The following is a 23,359-nucleotide window of genomic DNA, read 5'->3' as shown; positions in this document are numbered from 1 at the left end:
TAAAATAAAAGAACTCACATTAAAAAGACACTATGGGTCAGCTCACATTTCAGTATCAAAGCTAAAAATATTTTAGCAGATTACTAAATAAAGCACAATAAAAAAAATAGGTATATTATTTTAATTAAATGGGCTGAAAATCCACAAACTCCAGGATGAATGGTCTCATTTCTATGAAAAATAAAAAATATTTTAATGATAAAGAATATTCTTAGAATATGTTTGTAACTACTGGGTATAGTATTTAAACAAATATTGAACAATAAAACCAAACAACTACCCCAATAAATTTAATTTAAAATTAATTTTAATAAAATATTATGCCACATTGAAAAAAAACACACAAAAGCCCTGGCCGCTGTGGCTCAGTGGTTAAGAGTGTCGGCCTGCGCACCGAAGGGTCGTGGGTTTGATTTCTAGTCAAGGGCTTGTACCTGGGTTCCATCCACGGCCCCCTGGTGGGGCATGTGTGGGAGGCAACCAATTGATGTGTGTCTTTCTATTTCTTTCGCTCTTGCCCCATCCCTTCCTTCTACTCTTTCTGAAAATCAATGAAAAAAATATCCTCAGGTGAGGATTAACAAAACAAACAAAAAAAGAATTTCCTAAAATACTTTTCAGCTCAGTTAAAAAAATCTGGGCATGCCCATCCAAAAGACAAAATGAAACAAGACAACAAATGGCGCCAGTATCAAGTTTTCTTACCACTTCACTTCTGCATCCAGGTGCTTTCAGCAAAATCACATTTTACAAAAGTAAGAGAGTAAGAGAGTCCTTAAGATTACATTTTAGGACTGGAACTCAGCCAGTTCTCTAAAAAAGCATGGCAGGAAGCCCCTGTCTTTATTTTCATACATTTGTGTTCTTTGTAAAATACTGTAAACTAAAATATATATATATATATATACATACATATATATACACACACATATATATACACACATACATATATATGTGTATACACACACACACACACACACACACACACACACACATGAAATTAAATGCTTCGTTTTTCTAACCTTCCACTGGCAATTCCATTTCTATTACTTCATTGATCGCAGAAGAATGATGGCTTTCTGAAAGGAAAGCAAACAATATATAAAAAAACTGGAAATACAAATTTAAAAAAATCATTTAAAACAATGTAAATAATTCCAGATCCACTCAAGGAAGTACATGAAATATTTTGACTCCTTGTACAAATGACCCTTTCTTTACATTTTTTCGTGTTCCTTTATTTGTTCTTTGGGAAATTTTCAAGCATACCTAACAGAGATGGTATAATGAAGCCACGTGCCCATCCCCGTTGCCCGTTTCTTCTGTGCCCACCCCACCCCACCCCAACCCTGTTGATGGTTCAAAGTAAATCCCAGATATGGTAGAATTCAATGCGCAAATACTGTGTAGGTACCAGTAAGACAACAACTCTCTTCCTTCGGCATCACTCCAATATCATGACTCCCTAGGTTAACAATTAATTATTCTTTATCATCATCTCATATCTAGTCATTGTTCAACTTTTCTCAATTGTCTCAGAACTGTATTTTTCTAAAAAGAGCTTTTTATTTTGAAATAATTTTAAACTTACAGAGAAGTTGCAAGAATAAAATACAAAAATCTGTATACCCTTTACTCAGATAACATGTTAACATTTTACCACTTCCTTTATCATTTGTAATCTTTCCCTTTCCTCCCCCCAATCTATTGATATGGGAGAGATAGACAAACATATATATATATACATACTCTCCTGCCCCAACCATTTGGAAGAAAGTTACATACATCATGGCTCTTTTTCTCTAAACACTTTAGTGATTATTTCCTAAGAATAGGGATATTCTCTTATATGATCACAGCATAGCTATAAAAATCACAGCACTTAACGTTGAGGCAATACTTTTACTTAATCTATCTTTCGTATTCCCATTTTTTTAAATATATTTTTTTATTGATTTCAGAAAGGAAGAGAGAGGGAGAGATAGAAACATCAATGATGAGAGAGAATCATTGATTGACTGCCTCCTGCACGCCCCACACTGGGGATCGAGCCTGCAACCCAGGCATGTGCCCTCGGCCAGAATCGAACCTGGGACCCTTTAGTCCGCAGGCCGACGCTGTATCCACTGAGCCAAACCGTCTAGGGCTCGTATTCCCATTTTGTTAGTTGCCCCAAATGTCCTTCATAGCTCTTCCTCGTTCCATAAAGGATCCGGTTTGTGATCAGGATGGTTTTTGTTGTCATGTCTCTTCAGTCTCCTTTAATCTGGAACAGTTCCATAGTCTGTGTTTGATATATATGGCACTGCCATTTTTTAAGACTAGAAACCCCTCTCTCTCATTTCCCCACAATAGATGGTCCTCATTTTGAGCTTGTCTGATGTTTCTTCATGATATGATTCAAGTTTTGCATTTTGGGCCAGAATACTGCCTAGATCCGTGGTCGGCAAACTGCGGCTTGCGAGCCACATGCAGCTCTTTGGCCCCTTGAGTGTGGCTCTTCCACAAAATACCACGGCCTGGGCGAGTCTATTTTGAAGAAGTGGCGTTAGAAGAAGTTTAAGTTTTAAAAATTTGGCTCTCAAAGGAAATTTCAATCGTACTGTTGATATTTGGCTCTGTTGACTAATGAGTTTGCCGTCCACTGGCCTAGATGATGGTATAGCCTTCTCAGGGTATCACATCTGGAGGCATATTATGTCTGCTATAGGCTGAATATTTGTGTTCCCCCCAAATTCATATGTCAAAATCTTAACCCCCGATGTGATGGTACTCGGAGGTGGGGCCTTTCAGGAGTGTTTGGGTCATGGGGGTGGAGCCATCAGGATTGGCATTAGTGCCCTTATAAAGAGATGCCAGAGACGCCCTTGGAGGACACCATGGGAGGACACATTGAGAAGATCACCTATGAACCAGGAAGTGGGTCTCACCAGACACCGGATCTGCCAGCACCTTGATCTTGGACTTTCCAGCCTCCAGAACTGTGAGAAACAAATGCCTGTTGCTTCTAAGACCCCCATCTATGGATTCTGTTATAGCAGCCCAGACCAACTAAGAGTTCATCTGTCTCTCTCTGGTGATGTGAATTTTGATCATCTGATCAAGGTGTTTTTGATGTCTCCAATGTAAAATTACTGTTTTTTTCCTCACTCTTGCAACTGGCCAACAGCCTGTGGGGAGAAACTTTAAGATCACGTAAGTATTCCACCCCTACATTCCTCTCTAGATTTAGCATCCACTGATGATTCCTTTTTTTAAAATCTCCACCTGAAGCTATTTTTGCCATTGATTTTCAGTGGGAGGCAGGAGGCGGGGAAAGAGAGACACATCAATTGGTTGTCTCCTGCACATACCCCGATGGGGCTGGGAATCAAACCTGCTACTGGGAATCAAAACCCTTGACCGGGAATTGAACCCAAGATCCTTCAGTCCGCAGGCTAATACTCTAACCACTGAGAAAAACCGGCTAGGGCTGATAATTCCTTCTTGAACCAATCTTTTATTATAATGGTTACAAATGGACTTTGCAATTCCAGCATTCCTGCCATGTATCAGTGATTATTTGGCATTCCACAGGAAGCAGTAATTGTCTTTTTGCAGTTGGTTTGCCTAAATCAGGATCTCAACAAAACCCACACATTGCATTTGGTTGAAATGTCTTTTAAATCTCTTTTACTGTAAAACAGGTTTCTCTCCATTAAAAAAAAACCTTGCAATTATTTGATGAAGAAATCAGCACATGCCCTAGCTGGTTTGGCTTGGTGGATGGAGTGTCAGCCTGTGGACTGAAGTGAAGGGTCTCGGGTTCGATTCTGGTCAAGGGCACATGCCCGGGTTGTGGGCTCGATCCCCAGTAGGGGGTGTGCAGAAGGCAGCTGATGGATGATTCTCTCTCATCATTGATGTTTCTATCTCTCTCTCCTCCCTTCCTCTCTGAAATCAATAAAAATATATTAGAAAGAAAAAAAAAGAAATCAGCACATGTCTTGTCGAGCTTCTACCACTCGGGCATTTACTGCCTGCAACCTTGGAGTGTTGTTTTCATATGTTTCTGTATCTCCCACATTTCCTGAAAATTGGTAGGTAAGTCTAAAGACTGGATCAGACGTAGGTTTGATTTTGGAGGGCAAGAATCCTGAAGGAGTACTTCTTACTAGATCCCACCTGGAGGCACATAATATCTGGTTACCTCTACTTCATGAGGTTAACATTGGACCAGTGAGTGAGTTAGAACCTGCCAGCCTGATCTACTCGTCATAAAATCCTATTGACATTTAACGATTGGTTTTAATGGCCACTGATGATTACAGCTGAGATGCATCGTTACATTAAGGATTGCAAAATGGGGACATTTTATGCTTCTTTTTTAAAACTTTGTTTTATTCCCCCAAATTCTTTTCCTTTTTTTTGTTAATCCTCAAAGATATTTTTCATTGATTTTTTTTTATTTTTTTTTTAGAGAGCATGGAAGGGAGAGGAAGAGACAGAGGAGAGAAAATCGATGTGAGAGAGACACATCGGTTGGTTGCTTCCCGCATGTGGCTGGGGTTCAAGCCTGCAACCGAGGTATGTGCCCTTTGCCAGAATCAAACCCAGGATACTCTATCCACTGAGTCAAACCGGCTAGGGCCCCAAAATTCTTTTAAGTAAAAAGAGACAGGGAGGGGGGAATCCAGCAATCCTTTATTTGCAAGGCAAATTACTGAATCCCAATAAATTTTGGTTTTTCTTATCAGTGACTCTTACTATAAAATTATTAATCAATATTTGTGTGCCAGCAGCAACAACAACAACAAAAAAACAAAAGCATTTCTTTTATGCTTTTCTTATAATTTTGTCCTCATTGTAAAGTACAGACATGGGCACAGGACTGATAGCAAGTTTTTCTTCCAATGAGTGACATAAATAAACCTGTCACATTACTGCTGTCCAGTGTGTGATGGCTAACCCTGTGGGGCTTTAATTCCCATCCTCAAGACTGAAACCAGAGCAACTGAGGTCACAATGGAAGACTCCTCACATATTTCAAGTTGGACACTCACAGCCAACAGTGTTGTAGGAGGGCCCCCAGCCTGATGGCACTGCTAGCCTTTTGTTTACTCGCCAGTTCTGCAATTACTTGAAGAAAGCTCTTTTCCTCTTCCCAGCCTCTTGCCCATGCTTGGACCTACTGGAAGGGAAGGAGCAGGAGGGAGGCTGCGGCAGCAGGAAGTGGGCGGAGAGGAGGCTATTGGGAAGACGGTGAGGGGCAGCCCACACGGATGGGTGGCAATTACAATTTCATCCCGAGTAACTTAGGGAGGAGAAAATGATTATCAACTAGTATTACCTTGCATATTATATTGATAGTAATTAGGATCCTCTGATTCTTTCTTGACTGACGCAGCTGCTGCTTTCAGGGAAATGCCTTTGAATGCAATGGAAATGACAGAATTACATGTTAGGCCAAACCCACCAACACAGAAAGATGACCAGCTGATCATCTTTCAAGATCAAAGGAAAGTTGACAAAGGAGGTCTACTTAAGCATAAAAAGGAAAATGCCATTTATGAGCTTATTTGTACACGAGGTGAAAAAATTTTCACCAATTGGTTAAAAGTTGTTGCCACCTCATATGGGGAAGGGACTGGAGGTGTGCAGGGAGACTTAGGGGGGTGGAATTTTGAAAGGAAAGAGTGAAAGGGTGAAAAAGGATTTTTCTTATTACTCTTATAAGTCTGAGTTTTTAAAAATTTGAACATGCCCCAGCCGGTTTGGCTCAGTGAATAGAGCATCAGCCTGCGGACCAAAGGGTCCCGGGTTCAATTCTGGTCAAGGGCATGAACCTTGGTTGCAGGCTCCTCCCCAGCCCTGGCCCTGGTCAGGGCTCCTGCAGGAGGCAACCAATCGATGCGTTTCTCTCACATCGATGTTTCTCTCTGTTTTTCCCTTTCTCTTCCATTCTCTTGAAAAATCAATGGGAAAATATCCTCAGGTGAGGATTAAAAAAACAAACAAACAAAAATCCTATATAATGAAAGGCTAATATGCAAATCGACTGAATGACGGAACGACTGATCGCTATGGTGTGCACTGACCACTAGGGGGCAGACGCTCAATGGAGTAGCTGCCCCCTAGTGGTCAGTGCGCTCCCACAGGGCGAGCGCTGCTCAGCCAGAAGCCGGGCTCATGGATGGCGAGTGCAGTGGTAGTGGCAGGAGCCTTTCCTGCCTCCACAGCAGCACTAAAGATGTCCGAAGGGGAGCAGGCCTAAGCCGGCAGTTTGACATCCCCCAAGGGCTCCCGGACTATGAGAGGCGCAGGCCAGGCTGAGGGACCACCCTCCACCCCCGCCAGTGCATGAATTTTGTGCACTGGACCTCTAGTAAATAAAGGTGATCAAATGTTTTAAGAAAATTGAACATCTATAGGTTTTGTAATATTGTATAATAAAATTTTAATTAAAGTACACATTCCAAGCTGATTAGGCACTAAAGTCCCTACCAACTGAAACAACTGATGAACAAGCGACAGCTGGGCTGTCAGGGAAACATTCCTTTTTCATCCAGGCAACTGAAACCAGATTGGACAGCGCAGAATTTGTTTGACATGCTAATGAAACAGGTTTACCGATGTCTTTCCTCACGTGAAAGAGAGGGGGAGGGGGTGAAGGGAAAGGGAGAGACAGAGATAAGGAATTCAAAATTCAAAATCACTGCAACATTTGTTCTGTGTGCACAAATATCACGAGAAATAGGCCGATTGATGGCCTGCTCCCAAAGCCGGTGGGCAGCTGGAAGCAATTGTACTGCATCATGACATCCACAGTAGAATTCATTCATCGGGAGCATGTTTTTGTTTAAACAGAACCACATCTCCAAATAAAGGCCTCAACAAGGCGCCTGTTTTAAAGCGGGAGGGACATGCTCACGCCCAACAGCCGTGGGAGGCTAAAGGAGGTCTGGGTGTGGATCCAGGAGAGGGCCCCTGGGAGAGCTGACCACGCCCTCCGCCCCCACTTGTCATCTTCCGAAGCGGGGGCTGCAGGCAGAACATATGTGCGCTTTGAAAAGCACCCGAGGCTAAGATGAAGTGGGCGAGAGCTGAAGGCATGCCATGTGTAAGTGAGATTAAGACTCCACAGCTGAATGCTGCTCGGCCCAGACCCACGGCTCATTGCTCTTCACTGACGTGCTGGTTTTACTGACAATAACTGAGGTGGACAAGCACCATTACTTCTCAGGCTCTGTCACTGAAGGCGGAGCTTCTACTAAGCACATATTTACAGGTGACTGGGAGGGACACAAGCCCCTGCAGCTGTGGTGGGTGTGACAAGGAGACGGGCCCACTCGTGTCCGGGTTCCCCTCATGCCTGGGGCGGCGGAGGATAAGCCACCCCGGACAGCTTTATGGCGCTGGTGCTCTGCCTCCCATTCCATCTGTGGCAGGTCTCTATTTTCCCTTTTTCTACATCTTTTCTTCTTAGTATTGACCAGTGCTTTTCTTTTGGATTATCTTAGATTTAATTTTAACTTCACATTTTGAAACTGTTTCATTTCATATGCTAGGTTGCTTTTGTGAGCCTTGTTAAATTCTAGTTTTAGTCTTTTATAACCAGCTTGTGTCATTTTTATCTTTTTGAGTGGCCCTGTGAACACGCCTGAATTTTATGTACTTGATTATTTGGGGTTTTCTGACCTTTCCGAGAGGGCTCTCATCGATGTTTCTATCTCTCTCCCTCTCTCTTCCTCTCTCTCTAAAAATCAACAAAAACATATATTTTTTTAAAAAAGTGGAAAGGTCAGCCCAGCTGGCATGGCTCAGTGGTTGAGCATCAACTGATGAACCTGGGGATCACAGTTCAATTCCTGGTCGGGGCACATGCAATGGGTTGTGGGCTCGATCCCCAGTCGGGGGCTTGCAGGAGGCAGCCAATAAATGGTTCTCTCTCATCATTGAAATTTCTCCCTCTCCCTTCCTCTCTAAAATCAATAAAAATATATTTTAAAAAAGAAAAAATAATAATGTCTTCACCAGCAAGGAATAAAATCAAAAATCTATATTAAAAAAAAATCGATGAGATCCCTACTGGGGATCGAGCCCACAAGCTGGGCATGTGTCCTGACTAGGAATCGAACTGGTGACCTCTTGGTTCATGGATTGATGCCCAACCACTTAACCATACTGGCTGGGCTGACCTTTCCACTTTTAATACTTTCAATATTTTCCCATCTCTTGATTAAACATTTGAGTTTTTAAGAAATTCTGTTTTTAACCTTTTAACATTTCCCCTCCAATCACTTACTGCATTAGAAGGCTCTTTTCTAGATATTTGAATAAAATATGGTTATTCTGCAAATAAGGTCCCATTTGAGGTTAATTAGTGTCCTAAAACCCATATTTTGGTTGATTCTTTCAGATTTTCTGCATAGACAATCATGTCATCTATGACCAAACAGTTTTATTTCTTCCTTCCCAATCAGTATACCTTTTATTTCCCTTTCTTGTCTTACTGCAGGAGCTAGGACTTCCGGTATGAAGTTGAAAAGGAGTGCTGAGAGGGTATAGCCCCCTGCCTTGTTCCTGAGCTTAGGGGGAAAGATTCTAGTTTCTCACCATTGAGTATAATGTTAGTTGTATTTTTTTTTTGGTAGATTTTAAAAAATAAAATCGAGTAAGTTTCCCTTTATTCTTAGTTTACTCAGAGTCATATATATATATATATATGTATATACACACACACACACACACACACACACACATTTTTTTTTAAAGAAAGGAGTCAAATGATAACCTGCTAAACACTGGATTCTAAAAGCATCGGTATACATACCGGAATCTTCCATGGGTTCAGTTTTCACATGGATGGGGCCACAACTGAAAGGAGAAGGGAACCCTGGTCAAGACAGGCATCTGGACCCCTGAACTAAAACTCCCCACATCTCATCTCCATGCTGCCGAATCCCCTTCCCACGCCAAACTGAAAGCAAAACTGCCACAAGTTTAACGTTAACATTCTTAATAATGTATTACAAAATTAACTGTGTCACCTGACTATAGCGATAGAATCCCAAACATCTTTTTGAATAAAGAATATACAGCTGACCCTTGGACACTTGGGGGTTAGGAGCACCGACCTACCACACAGTCGAAACCTGAATATAATATATGTCGGCCCTCCACATACGCGTATTCCCAGCTGTAGGTTAAAAACACAGACGACCCTTAACAACACGGGTCTGAACTGTGCTGGTGCACTAGTGGTATAATAAGAGCCACGTGGTTCAAACCCATGTTGTTCAAGGTCAGCTGTATAACAAAATAAGGAAGACTTTCCAGTCTAAAAAGGATCACTTTGGGGCTAGATGAGGATTGTATTTTTTATCTATCCCTTACCTTTCACTTGACAATGTCATTGCTCTCTCAGCGTCTGTTACCACCCCAGGCCCACCTGTGCAGGAGTAAAAAGACACACATTAAACCCTTTCTGCATCCTGAAATCTGACAACATTCAAAGACATATAAAATGAGCCCGGCTGGTGTGGCTCAGTGGTTGAGCATCGACCTATGAACCAGGAGGTCATGGTTGAATTCCCGGTCAGTGCACATGCCCAGTTGCGGGTTCAATCCCCAGCAGAGGAATGCAGGAGGGAGCCAATCAATGATTCCCTCTCATCACTGATGTTGCCATCTCTCTCTCCCTCTTCCTTCCTCTCTGAAATCAAGAAAAATATATATTTTAAAAGGCATATATAAAATGAAAGGCAATACAGAGAGAACAGAACTCCCATCTCCAAGTCAGTGGGGGGAGACACCATCTCAAACCTGACCCCATGTTCTGGGGCCATTCGTGTGGGCAGAATGGGGGCCGAGGAACAGACTGGAGCTGGAGCACAGGTGTGGATCCCATGTTGCTGCTCACCAGCTGGGTGACCGCCAGCAACTTACTAACCCGCCCCGTGCCTCAGCTTCCTCATCTGAAATGGTGCTTGGGTGAGAATACATGCAAAGTGCTTAGAACAGTGCCTGGCACACTGTAAGCACTAAATAGTCTCTAATGAAAATACAAGTCATCTGGCACAACAATCTCCTGTCACCTGCCACCCTCACCTTCAAATGCCTCCTCTGAGGAGTCCAGGAGCTCACAACTGTTCCCTCTGCTCCGTGAGCAGTCTGTGCTCAGAAGAACCAGCTCGCGGTGTGCCGTGGGAACTGTGTGTATCCCCCCCTAAGCCCCCCTGGGCCATCCCTACCTATGCAGTCTCAGTATGGCATCCTCTTTAGATCTGATCTTTCATATACAGCTATGGTTTCCAATTACATTCAGAATAATAATCTGAGAAAATAAGAAGTAAGCATAAGTTGATCTCTAAGCACTTCTGGTAAATAATTATTATATTTTTGGCCCCCTCAAAATCCTAAGTTCAGGAGATTATAAGGGGTCCTTGGTTCCCAAATGCGGCCTGAGACACCCTTCCACAACGCTTTCTGTGTGGTCACATGGCATGGGCTTCCTGGAAGGACAGCCTGTTGACCCCCTGCTTATCTTTGGGGCCCGCTCCTCCATGAAGCCCTTCCAATCACACAATTCTAACCCCTTGGCAGGGCTCTCAGGGATTTCCTCCAGTCATTCTGAGAGCACAGGCCACACCCAGCTCCCTGCTGGACAGTCTCATTCCTCCTCCTAGACTGTGAGTCTCAGAAGCATGAGAACAATCACACATCCTAGACCCTCTCCTGAGCCCAACAATGCCTGGCCTGTGGCTGTGGTCAACGACCAGGAGGTGACCCCACACTCCTCGCACTGCTGTGCACCAGGACAAGGGGGGGCTAGTGCTGCCTGAGGTCTGGGTGCAGAAACTCACCAGCAGGTGAGCTGGGAGGAGGGTGGTGTCTCCACTTTCTAGGCGGGGTGTGCCGCTCCCTGAGCTGTAGAGCCTGCAAACACCATGACCACCCACCCTGCCATGTCAGAGACCGCCTCAATGAGAATAAACAAGCTTTACAATGTGCCGAACTTGCATTTTAATTAGAAAAGCAGAACTGGTTTAGCAGCCAAGGGCAGTCACTAAGTATGAGAAGCTGTCACTTACCTTGCTGATCTGCCGGACCTAGGAAAGGTCTGCAAGAAAACCAACACTATTACCCAATGTGAACACACAAGAACGTCAGATCAAACAGCCCAATAACCAACTTCTAAATGTACACAATGAACTAACTGCAATTAAGCTCTCAGCTTATCTTCAAATGCACTAACTGCTGTGATGGGACAGAGCCTGTCACCTGTTTATGATGAATGAAATCCCGGCTTTGTTCTCCAAAATCCACTTCAGAGTTTCAAGATCATAGTTCTCCGGGTGCTGAAAGGCAACTCCTTCTGGAAGCCCCTCAACTCCCACAGCCGACTGATCTCGCAGCATCTTCTCGTACGGAACAGGCACCATCGCTGTTGTCCCTAAGGCTTTACCTAGGAGAAGAGGCCAGATGACTTTAAATGGCAGGAGCGCACAACCCCTACCGGCCAATTTCATAGTGTGATGAACACAGGTGGTGACATCATTGGAAGATACATTAGAAGCATAAGGTACCCTAGTTCTTTATATCCGAAATTAGAAACATTACCAACCAAAGGGCCAAAATAAAATGTTTATAATATTTAAACCTTCATATAAGAAAGAGAAAAGAATAGGTCTTTATCTCCATTCTCTTGGAAGATGTGCAATTTGGGGTACTCGGCCTGGCACAGCCAGGGCTGCAGAGAGCACACACGGTTACTCAGGCTGCTGGATAGAGCCTCCACTCCAAGAGTAATTGTCCCTGTGTCACACCGAACAAGTCAGGCCGACTTGCCTGTGGAAAAGTTATGAGGTCAACATGGCCTCATGTCACCATTGGGGTCATGTATCTTTCTACACTGACCCACCAGCCCAGAGGTGCTGGAGCCCCATTTCTCATAGACAAGTGTAGCCTGAGATCCCAAGATCCCTTGTGCTGGGGGTCCCCAAAGTCAAATGCTCACAGGGACCTGCAGGTAAATAAATGTGTGCAGCTATCTAGGAATGATGAACAAGGCCCTAAGATGCTAAGGTGCTTATATTGAAAATAAGTATACCAGTATAACACCTGTATAGTTACTTGGTTATCTAGCTTTTTTTTTGCTTGTTAATCCTCATCCAAGGATATTTTTTCCATTTATTTTTAGAGAGTGGAAGAAAGAAAGGAGCGGGGAGAAACATCGATATGAGAGAGACACATTGATGGCTGTCTCCCATATGAGCCCTGGCTGGGACTGGAGCTTGAACCTGCAACCCAGGTATGAGACCCTTTGGTGCAGGGGCTCATACTCTATCCACTGAGCACGCTGGCCAGGGCTCGTTACCTAGCTTTTTAAAACACTGTGTAGGTATTTTTAAAAAAAATCCCTATCTTAATGCCTGTGGAAAGATGTGGGTAGGTGGAGAGACAGATGAGGGTGAGGTTGGTGACCAAGCAACAATAAAAATCTTCAATAACTGGGTTGGCCAAGGAGTGGGGGGCAACCCGGGGCTCCCTAAAATAGGAGCCAACACTGAAGTCTGATCAATCGAGAGGTTTTGATGGACCAGAAAAAACCAAGTTGTCTTCTGTAAGAAAACTTGAGCTGGTACTTAATTAAGGACCGCTCTTCGCTTGATGAGAATGTGGGTGTTCAGATGTTAGAAACCGTCTAAATAATCACACCAATAAGATGACCTAACACTTACTCCACAGTGAACTACTCGGAGAATTAAAGCTTCACATTAACGCACTTTACCATAACACAAGCAGAAATAGTCCTCCACTGCTTTCCTGAGGATTTCCGTTTCTCCCGAGCTGAGCTGCAGCCCCTTCCCAGGGCTCGGGGGTTTGGTCTCAGGCAGGCCTTCCGCAGCGCCTGTGAACGAGTCATCGGCACAGTCAGTACCCAGGCATTGGTGCCGCCCGCGTCCTTAATCTCTATGCTGCTGGCATACGGAAAGGAAAAAGGGGGAAAGAGTCATAGACATAAAACAAGATCTTTGTGTATTTAAATAAAAACAAAGAACAAGCTACTTATGATGATCAGGGTAATATAACATGATGAGCATCCTTGAAATGAATCTATTGCTAAAGAATTGTAAGTGATTCAACACACAAGGAAATAGTAGCAGTTCAAAGGAAATTATTTTTAAGCAGACATGATGTTTGTTATAGTTATATTTGCTATCAGTTATTGTGTAGGACGACCCTCACCACTGCACGCGTTCAGGACCAGCTAGGCCCCATCCTTCCCCCGACCCGCCCCCTATCAGCTGCTATTCCAAAAGTTTTGAAACTGGTGGTTTCAATCAGGGCTAGTCAGGAGACAGAAACCACAGGTTAATTTGAACAGGGAAAGTGTAGTACGATTCATTAACTAGTAACAAGGGGTTGACTACCAAGGGGTAATGAGAACTCAGCAGCAGCTTGGAGTGGGAGCAGCCCTACTGCTGCTGAGGAAGGAGCCAATCGGGAAGAGGGTCCCCCAGGGACCCTGTGGATCAGGAAGAGAGATGCAGAGCTCTCTGGGGTGGATGCAGCCATGGCCTATCCGAGGGTGGAAAGTGGCCTGGGGTGCAGCAAGCTGGAGCCAGCAAGCAGGGACCCACCCTCTGGAGGTGCTGGGGGAAACCATGGGCAAGTTGTCCCCGGGCGCCTGCAAGGCTTGCTGGGTGTTACAAAGAAGCTGCCCTCTGGGGCGCTGGTGGAACTCTGAAACCACCTGCGGGTGATGCCAACAGAACTCGCTGGGAAGCCTGGCTCTGGGGCACTGCAGGGCTCCCTGGGAAACTGCCTGGGGCGGGGGTGGGTGGGTGGGGAGGTGTGCCGCTGATTCACTGGGAAGCCTCCTTCTGGAACTTTCTAAGACTTCTGTGAGACTTGCTGGGAAGCCAGCAGGGGTGCCGATGGAACCGACTGGATGCTGAGTGCGGTAGGGGAGCTACTGGGAATCCCAACTGCTGCTGGTCGCCAGGTGCCGCAGGCACAGCAGGCGAGAACCCTTTGGTATCAGGAAGAGATGCTCCATCCCCAGGGCACCTCCCGATCTCTTCCGACAAAGCACACAAGGTACCAGCTGCCAGGGAGGATGCTTACAGGGCCCAGCTCCCGTTCCCAGGCAGGGCAGAGGAGGATGGACTCGGAGAGCAATAACCTGACAGCTGTCACACAGCGATACCTTGAGCTAGAGAGGCCCATGCGATGGAGTCATGTTCTAAGGTCAAATGTAAAGCAAGAACTGTGGCCGGGCAAAAGTATACCTGAACACCCTCAGCCATCCATTAGGTTCAGATTATAGAGTTCTGTGTATACAATTCTGCAAAGCAATTCTTATGCACATTTACACGTTAGAACCAGCCAGCTAGGCTAACAGCAGGAAGCAGTTGAAAACCTATGTGTGTTTGGTCACTGAAACAATTCTGGCTTACAGGCGAAGAGGTGAACAGAATGGCAGAGTTCACACTAGGGGCCCGAAAACAATGGGCCAGACCCCGCACTGGCTCTGTATGACCTGTGAGCTACAAATGGTTTTATATTTGGAAATGGTCCAAAGAGTTTGAAAGCAGAGTATCATTCATGACACATAAAAATCATTATGAAATTTGAAGTTCAAATTTCAGTGTCTGTAACTAAGGCTTTCTTGGCCACGCTCATTCATTCCTATTACCCAGTTTTGCTTTCCCACCACAATAGCAAGCTGAGTGGCTGCAACAGACTGTAATACCCCACAGAGACTAACCTGTGTCCTCTCTGCCCCATTAAAGAAAAGGTTTGCCAAGTCCTGGTTTACTCTGTATTGTTTCCTATTAAGCACCTATAACACAAATATAGGTTGATTCTAAATTTCTGTTGTTCTGAGTATTCAACTAGTGAATGAACACTTATCCCATAGGGAGTTGGTTTCTAGTTTCAGAGGGGAGGGAAATGTGTTGTTGCTTTTGCTTTTTTGCTATTCCACGGTAATTTTTCCTTACTTCCCTGACAACTTCTAAAGAAACAAACATCACCTATTCAAGAATCACATCCAATATTCCAGTTCCAGTACTGGCAGAGAAGTGTGTACTTGACAGTAACAGTGATAGGCTCTGGAAAAAATACTAAAACCAAGTATCTGAAGGCACTGAAGTACAACCGAAGCCAGGCAGAGTCTGGGAGGAATGCTGTCTTTGAAGAAAGGGAAGCTTACACGGACGGAGATTCTCGCTGAGCTGGCTATTCAAATCTATGTCACATGTCAGGACTGCCACCGTGGCCGGAAACTGATGGGGAAATCCTGGAACGGAGCGAGTCACAGAGGTGGAAGACCCAATGTCTTCATAGAAATTTCCCTCAAATTCTTGATTGGCCCCCCCACTATGTCAGCGTAGGGTGAGACTTTAAGGAAAAGCAGCAAGCTAAAGGGCTGAGCAGAGATGTAAACAGCTGTGTGGTGCTAGAAAGACAGAGTTTAGAATTCAAGTTCTGCTAAGTTAGAGAAGCTTGATAAACACCTTGTGAAACTAATGGGTACACCCCAGGAGTAAGGGTCACACTCGAAGACTGAGAGTGATGCCGTAGGACAAAAAACAAAATTTACACAGGCTCCCCACAGGGTCAAGGTGACCTGCCAGTAATTTAACTGCCTTCCAAAAAAAGAGAGCAAGACTATTTAGCAGATGTTTATAACATACCATACACAATACCCAGTATAAAATAAAAAATATTAGTAGAAATGTAAACAAGCAGGAAAATGTGATCCATGATGAAGAGAAAGAAAAAAACAGAAGCAGGACCATTAATGACCCAGATGTTGAAATGATCAGATAAGGATTTAAAACAACTGCTTTAAATACATTTAAGAATTTCCAGGGGAGCTGAATAAATGGGTGAGTATATGGGGAATCCCTACAGAGAAATGAAAATGCTAACAAAAAAGAAAGAGAGAGGATAAAATAGAATTCTAGAAGTAAAAAATAATCGAAATGAAATTTTCACAGGAAGGAGTTAACAACAGCACACTGTTGAAGAAAGAATCAATGTCCTTAAAGAAAGGTAATAGAAACAATCCAATCTAAAGCTTGAATAGGAAAAAGAAAAAAAAAAAAGGGAACAGAGCCTTACTGACCTGTGGGACATCAAATTTTCTTTTAATGTGTAAATGAGGAAGACACGGATCAGAATAAATATTTGAAGAGATAATGGCCAAAATGTCCACAATTGATGATAACCACAAATAGTCATATCATGGACAAATTGCCAAACCCAAAGATTAAACAACCTAAAGGAAACGACACATTACCTTCAGAAGAACAAAAGTTAGAATTCTAAGCTGACTTTGTATCTAAAACAACGGAAGCCTGAAGGCAATGGAATAAAACATTTACGTTTAAAGGGCTGAAAGAAAAATTGTCAAGTTAGAATTCCACATCAAGTAAATACATTCTTCAAGAACAAAAGCAGGAGAGTGATGTTGGCAATATGGCAGACGAAGAAGCAACAGCAAATTAACAAAATATAGACCAGAACATCTCTGTGAGAACTCCACCGAACAGCTGAGAAGCCACAGCACCTAAGCCATTGTAAAACCAAGAAGGGATTGCAGTATAAGGGGTAGGAAAATTCCTGGCATTTGGTGTGTCAATTTGTGCTTGGCACCGAATAGTTGCAGAGCAACTGGGAGGAAACCCCTATGCTGGGCTCCTCCTTTGGGATGGAATCAAAAGAGTGGACCATGTGGCCACCATTCTGCCTTGTCTGGGGGCTGCAGGAGGAAGTGGTTTCTGTCTTGTCTCACTCCAAGCACTGATGGAATCTGTACTACAGTTTGGTAGCTGCTGAAAGCGGGTCAGCAGCATGTTAGAGCTGCAGTTCTGTGGGCAGACACCAGGGGGAGAAAGATATTTTAAAAGGTTAGAGAGGTCCTAGAACAGCTGGCAGGATGACTGGTGAAGGTCTTCCCCTGCACAGAGCTAGTATGCAAAGCCTGGGAGGAGTGGTTATTTTTTCAATTGCCCAAATTCCAGAAAAGAAATTACAAGGCATACACAGAAACAGGCCCAATCAAAGAAACAAAATAAAAATCCAGAACAATCCTAAAGAAATGCAGACCTATGGACTACCTGACAAAGAATCTATCTATATAAAATCCTAATATGCAAATCGACTGAACGGCAGAACAACTGGTCGCTATGACGTGCATTGACCACCAGGGAGTAGAGGCTCAACGCAGGAGCTGCCCCCAGCCTGCAGGCCCCAACTGGCGGTAGCAGTGGGGGTGGGGCCGGCAAGCGGGCGGTGCCAGGCCAGCCAAGGCGGGTGTGAGCGGAGGCCCCAATCACCCGCCAGTCGCCCCACAGATCGGCTCTGATCACTGGCCAGGCCTAGGGACCCTACCCATGTGTGAATTTCTGTGCACTGGGCCTCTAGTTCAAAATAACTGTCATAATGTCATAATACAAAGATGCTCAATGAGCTGAAAGGGAATATACACAACTAAATGATACTTGAACAAAATGAGAATACTGACAAATATGGAAACTATAAAAAGAACCAAAGAGAAATTATGGAGCTGAAAAATACAATAATTGAACTGAAAAATTAGAGGTGTTCAACAGCCTACTTGATCAGGCAGAGGAATAAACAAACTCAAAAACAAGTCTTTAAAGTCATCGAGTTAGAGAAGCAAAATGAAAAAAAAAGTGAAGAAAGGATAAAGAACTATGGAACATTATGCTATCTTCAAGACTCACTTTAGATTTAAGGACATATATAGACTGAACATGAAAAGATTAAAAAAGATATTCCATGCAAATGATAACCAAAAGAGATGCAAAAGGTAATGGCAGTGCAAGTGGTAGCCAGGAATGGCTTAAATGATGTGCTAAGGTATAAATTAAGTCTTGATAAATTAAAAAAGATTAAAATCACATTGAGTACATTTTTGGAATACAATAAAATGTAATTAGAAATAAAAAACCATAAAATTCCCCAAATATTAAGAAATTAAGACACATGCTCCTAAAAAAATATGGGTCAAATAATTTACTAGGGTTATTAGGAAATATTTTTAACTATATGATAGTAAAAACACAACATTCAAAGTCTTTGAAATACAGCTAAAGCAGAACCTAAAGGGAAAATTATAATTTTAAATGAATATTTTTTTAAAAAGTCAATGACCTAGGCAACCAAAAAGGTAGAAAATCAAGTAAAGCCAACGAAATTATAAGTAAGGAAATAATAAAGATAAGAGCAAAAATAATTGACAAAGAAAAAAGACAAGCAATAGAGAAAATCACAAAGCCAAAAGTTGGCTCATTGGAAAGATAATTTAAAAAGATGAATTCCTTGCAAGATTATCAAGAAAAAGAGAAAAAACACAAATTACCAATATCTGAAACTAACATAGAGATATAATTACATAGATTAAAATTATAAAGCAAATATTATAAACAATTTCAAGGGAAATTTGACAACTTAGAGTAAAAAATATCATTAAAAATAAAGTTTAGCAAAATGGGTACAAGAGGAAATAAAAAACATGGAGAGCCCTATATGTGAAAAATTAGCATGCAATTGTGAAACTCTAAAAAACACTAATTAAATTTCAACAATTTGAAATCCAATTGTCAGCTGACATTAATGAACTGAGAGTACCTTTCTTTTTTTTTTAGAGATATTTAAATTTTTTTTTTTTAAATTTATAGATTTCAGAGAGGAAGAGAGAGGGAGAGACAGATAGAAACATCAATGATGAGAAAGAATCATTGATTGGCTGCCTCCTGCACGCCCCCTACTGGGGATCAAGCCCGCAACCTGGGCATGTGTCCTTGGCCAGAACTGAACCTGGGACCCTTCAGTCCACAGGCTGACCCTCTGTCCACTGAGCCAAACCGGCTAGGGCAAGACTACCTTTCTTGTTCATCAATCACATACTCACTATATTCACTGCTTCATTTTTTAATCTTCTTGATAGTAGAGACCCTAAATTTTGGTTTTAGAAGTCAATTTGAATCAATCTCATATATATATGAAATTCTCCAGGTGGACAAGTCCCATCCCAGCCTGTTTCTTAATGTCCGCGTGGGCGTCAAGGTCTCTTCCCCAGCCCCGAGCCCCTTGATAACATGTCCTGCCTTTCTGGCTTCTGAGAGACGGCTCCCAAGGAGCTTGCTCTCTCCTTTCCTCTCACTGTGTATCTCTAAGGTCCCTTCCAACTTTAGTCCTGTTCTGTGTTCCCCCTTCTCTCCCCCGGCTGCTCCCCTCAGGAAACACTGCACTGAGGGGCTCCTTCAGTCTGACCAAAAGTGTTCATGCTGTATAGGCATCCTCCTCAAAAAAACATTATATATAACTAGAGGCCCAGTGCATGAATTCATGCACGGGTGGGGTCCCTCAGCGTGGCCTGTGGGGATTGGGCTGAAACAGGCAGTCCAACGCCACCTGCCGCTCCTGCTCATCTTGGCCCTGCTGCCTGGCCTGTCGGTGCCTGGCCGGTTCTCTGGAGATTGGACCTGTAGGACTACTGAGGGAGTGAGAGGCTGCCACCGGGCTGGTGGGCCACTGGGATGGGCGGTCAGCTGAGCGGCACTCCTGCTGTGGGAGCACAGTGACCACCAGGGGGCAGCTCCTGCATTGAGCGTTTGCCTCCTGGTGGTCAGTGCCTGTCATAGCGACCAGTCAACCAGTCCATCGGTCATTCGGTCACTTAGGCTTTTATATATATATATAGATTTTACTACAAAACAAATGTCTATCTATCAAACCAAGATTATATACATATATATATATATATATATATATATATATATATATATATACACACACACACACACATCCAGATCATATATATAGATATATATACCCTCTGCTAATTCTTGAAGACATCTACATATCTATATATCTATATCTACATATCTATACCTAACCTTTGATTAAACTTTCCTTTCTTGATTCCAAGAAATACAAAATTGCTAACTCAATACTTGATAGATGACTTATAGTGGTAAAGATAACACCTTAGAGCAGCTATTTTCAACTGGTGTGCTGCAATAATTTTTAAAACATGTAGTATCTGATTTCTTTTCCCTTAGATTGTCAAATAAAAATATGACAACAGCCAACACAACAATAGCCATCTGGTGTAAATGAATCAAAATCATACCTATTTCTCTTGTCAGATCAGCAAAATACATTTTTTGGCATGCTGCCACATTTTAGTAATTAGTTTATGTGTGCCATGAGATAAAAAAGGTTGAAAATCACTGCCTTGGAGTATAATTTCCCTTAAATATGACCACACATGCTCATTAATCCCCTGGGCACTCGCAGCACATATTGGCATACTGAAGGCTTGAAAGTACCATAGTAAAAAAGGGGGAAATGGAGTAAAATGGTTATTAACCAAAAATAATACCTAACAAGCCCCGAAGGAGTTCTACCCTTCTCTTTGGGAAGGAATAAAATAAGAGCATTTTTTAAAATGTGGGTTTATTTTAGGAATCAGAGACAACTTACTCTATATACTTCAAATTTAGTCTACAAAACCAGAGTCCCACTGAGGACCCAGTACAAAATACACTGACCATGTTTCTTGGACGCACCAGTGTTAAATAGTTCTTCACTGGTTTGCCAAGTCAAAGGAGATGTGTCAGAAACATTTTTAGAATAATGCTTATGATGTCTTAGGAAAAAACATTACATAAGACTTGCCTGCAAATATTTTAAGGTTTATGAATACAAAGGATAAAATTATTAACACCTACAGTATTTTGCAAAATCCTTCTGCAAGTCCATTCTGGCACTGGCAAAAGCTCGTCCTTTCTCGGTTCCAACGACAAACACTTCTGCTTCATACATTGCGATGCAAGCCACTTCCACCCTGGACTTGGCCAGTTCTTTGCACTGAAATACAAGGAATGAAGTGTTCAAGGGCAGATCGGGATTTTGTGGGCCTAAGAGGTCTGCTTAAGAAAGTACAACATTAGGTACAACGTCTTTTAGAATGAGAAAAATCACCCAGAAGAAACCAAAACAAATTTATCAAGCAAATACCATAAACACCATAGAACCAGAGAAGAACATGTTTTTATTAACTACCTGTGATACTGTGATTTACCATAAGAAATATATATTTGGTCCACTGTTCCTGGCACACAACTCCTAACACCCTTGGAATTTTCTAAGGGAAGAGAGTGATAAAGGTGAGTTCTGTGAGCCACTCTAGTGAAATAATCAAACCCGAGGGGGGTTTGGGAACCCCCACTTATGACAGATCAGATACGACAGATGAGAAGCACGGGTGACAAACCTGATTGCAACTGGCATGTGAAGGGGGGCAGTCTTGTGGGACTGAGCACGTGACCTGTGGGACTGGGTGCTGTCTCTGGGTTGATAGTGTCAGAACTGAGTTGAATTGTGAGACACCGGCTGGGGTGGGTGTGGGGGAACCTGCCCCAATACCCTGGAATTGGGTGCAGGGTCTTTTCCCCCTACATTTTTGGCTGTATACTCTTTGACTGCCTCTTCCTCTGATAATAATATTTTAAATATCATTTTAATATTTCCTCCAACATGGTTGATTACATTTTTAGTATTGATGGTAGGGACCCATAAACCATGAAAACTCATACACAGACAGACATGCTGTTCATCGTAGTACTACAGGTTTATGGCCTGCAGACAAGCATGATACATTCTACTGAGTGACATTCCTTTCAAAAAGTTAAAAGAATTTTGGTGTATTTATAACTACATTTGCTACATTATTGAGTATATTCCTGACCAGAGAGAACTTTGGTTTCGACAAGGCATCAATGAAAAACAAATCCTCTGTTTACAATTTTACCTGTTTAATGATTAGAAGAATTTTCCACAGACTAGCTTCTGGCTCTGTACATTTAAAACCTTGTTTCAGCCCTGGCTGGTTTGGCTCAGTGGTTAGAGTGTCGGCCCATGGACTAAAGGGTCTTGGGTTTGATTCCCAGTCAAAGGCATAAACCTTGGTTGTAGGTTTCCCAGCCCTGGTCAGGATGCGTGCAGGAGGCAGACAATCGATGTGTCTATCTCACATTGATGTTTCTCTCACTCTCTCTCTCCCTCCTCCCTCCCTTCCACTCTCTCCAGAAATCAATGGAAAAAATAACCTCGGGTGAGGTTTAAAACAAATCTACACTAATAAAAGAGAAATATGCAAATTGACCATCACTTCACCATACCCACCAGCCAATCAGGAGTCAGTATGCAAATTAACCAGCCAAAGATGGTGGCGGCCCCACCTCCCAGCCGTTCTGGGCCTCTGGGCAGTACGCATGCAGGCACGGAGTGGCTGGGTGGGGCTGGACACCTGCTATGAGGGGGAGGGCAGGGGCGGAGGGAGCTACAGGAGCGGTGCTCCGCCTGGAGCGAAGACTGAAGGTGGTGGCCAGAGCAAAGACCTGGGTCCTGCGTGCCAGAGGAAAACCAGTGCCAGCAGCCAGGGGAAGGAAGGCCTATTGCACGAATCTCTTCGTGCAACGGGCCTCTAGTAAAATAATAAAAATAAAACCTTGTTTCATCTCTGCTACCCAGATATGTTCACACTACAATATGACCTCAGGCTCTGTCCTTGAAATCATGTTACCGGATGAACTGACACAGTGGACTATAGGAATATTCCTGGAAACTATTCCTACACTGGGATGTCGAGCAATAACTTACCCAGACATAAAAATAACAGCAAGCCACATCCTACCACTAAACTAAAACTAAATGTATCCCCAGTCCAACTTCCCCTTTTTTTTTTTTTAATGTTAGTTAGGCTCGGGTTCCAAGTAGTGTTGTTTTTTTTTTTTTAAATATATTTTATTGATTTTTTACAGAGAGGAAAGGAGAGGGACAGAGAGCTAGAAACATTGATGAGAGAGAAACATCGACCAGCTGCCTCTCGCACACCCCCCACCGGGGATGTGCCCGCAACCAATGTACATGCCCTTGACCGGAATCGAACCTGGGACCTTTCAGTCCGCAGACTGACGCTCTATCCACTGAGCCAAACCGGTTTCGGCCCAACTTCCCCTTATCGAGACTCCAAAGACACATCTCTGCTACAACATCACCTGACAGAGTGGATTACAGTCGGCAAAATAATGACCCTGCAAAGATGTCCGTGACCTAATCCCCAGAGCCTGTGAAGAGGTTACCTTACGTGGCAAAAGGGACTTTGCAGATGTGATTGCACTTGGGATCTCAAGATGGGGAGGTAATTTTGGATTATCCATGGGGGCCCAATGTGATTACAAGGGTGCTGATAAGGAAAAGAGAGGCAGCAGAAGATGTGACAATGGAATCAGAGGGTAGAGCGGTGCCCTTACTGGAAGGGGCCACA

The 23,359-nt window shown here is 43.2% G+C and overlaps 1 protein-coding gene across 1 annotated transcript in view; it reads right to left on the bottom strand.

Moving 5' to 3' along the window:
• Positions 1-23,359, bottom strand: part of LOC307107525 (general transcription factor II-I repeat domain-containing protein 2) — a 45,367-nt gene that overhangs the window by 9,582 nt on the left and 12,426 nt on the right. The window contains exons 3-10 of the mRNA XM_079784769.1: positions 20,760-20,898; positions 12,773-12,892; positions 11,263-11,446; positions 11,073-11,101; positions 9,376-9,430; positions 8,813-8,856; positions 5,330-5,407; positions 1,023-1,079 (exon numbers count right to left, since the gene is read on the bottom strand). Coding sequence (XP_079640895.1) covers positions 1,023-1,079; positions 5,330-5,407; positions 8,813-8,856; positions 9,376-9,430; positions 11,073-11,101; positions 11,263-11,446; positions 12,773-12,892; positions 20,760-20,898 — 706 coding nt within the window. The remainder of the gene's footprint in view (positions 1-1,022; positions 1,080-5,329; positions 5,408-8,812; positions 8,857-9,375; positions 9,431-11,072; positions 11,102-11,262; positions 11,447-12,772; positions 12,893-20,759; positions 20,899-23,359) is intronic.

This window comes from Cnephaeus nilssonii, assembly GCF_951640355.1.
Source record: "Cnephaeus nilssonii genome assembly, chromosome: 2".
NCBI classification, from domain to species: Eukaryota; Metazoa; Chordata; class Mammalia; order Chiroptera; family Vespertilionidae; genus Cnephaeus; species Cnephaeus nilssonii.
This window is presented reverse-complemented; position numbering and strand designations above follow the sequence as displayed.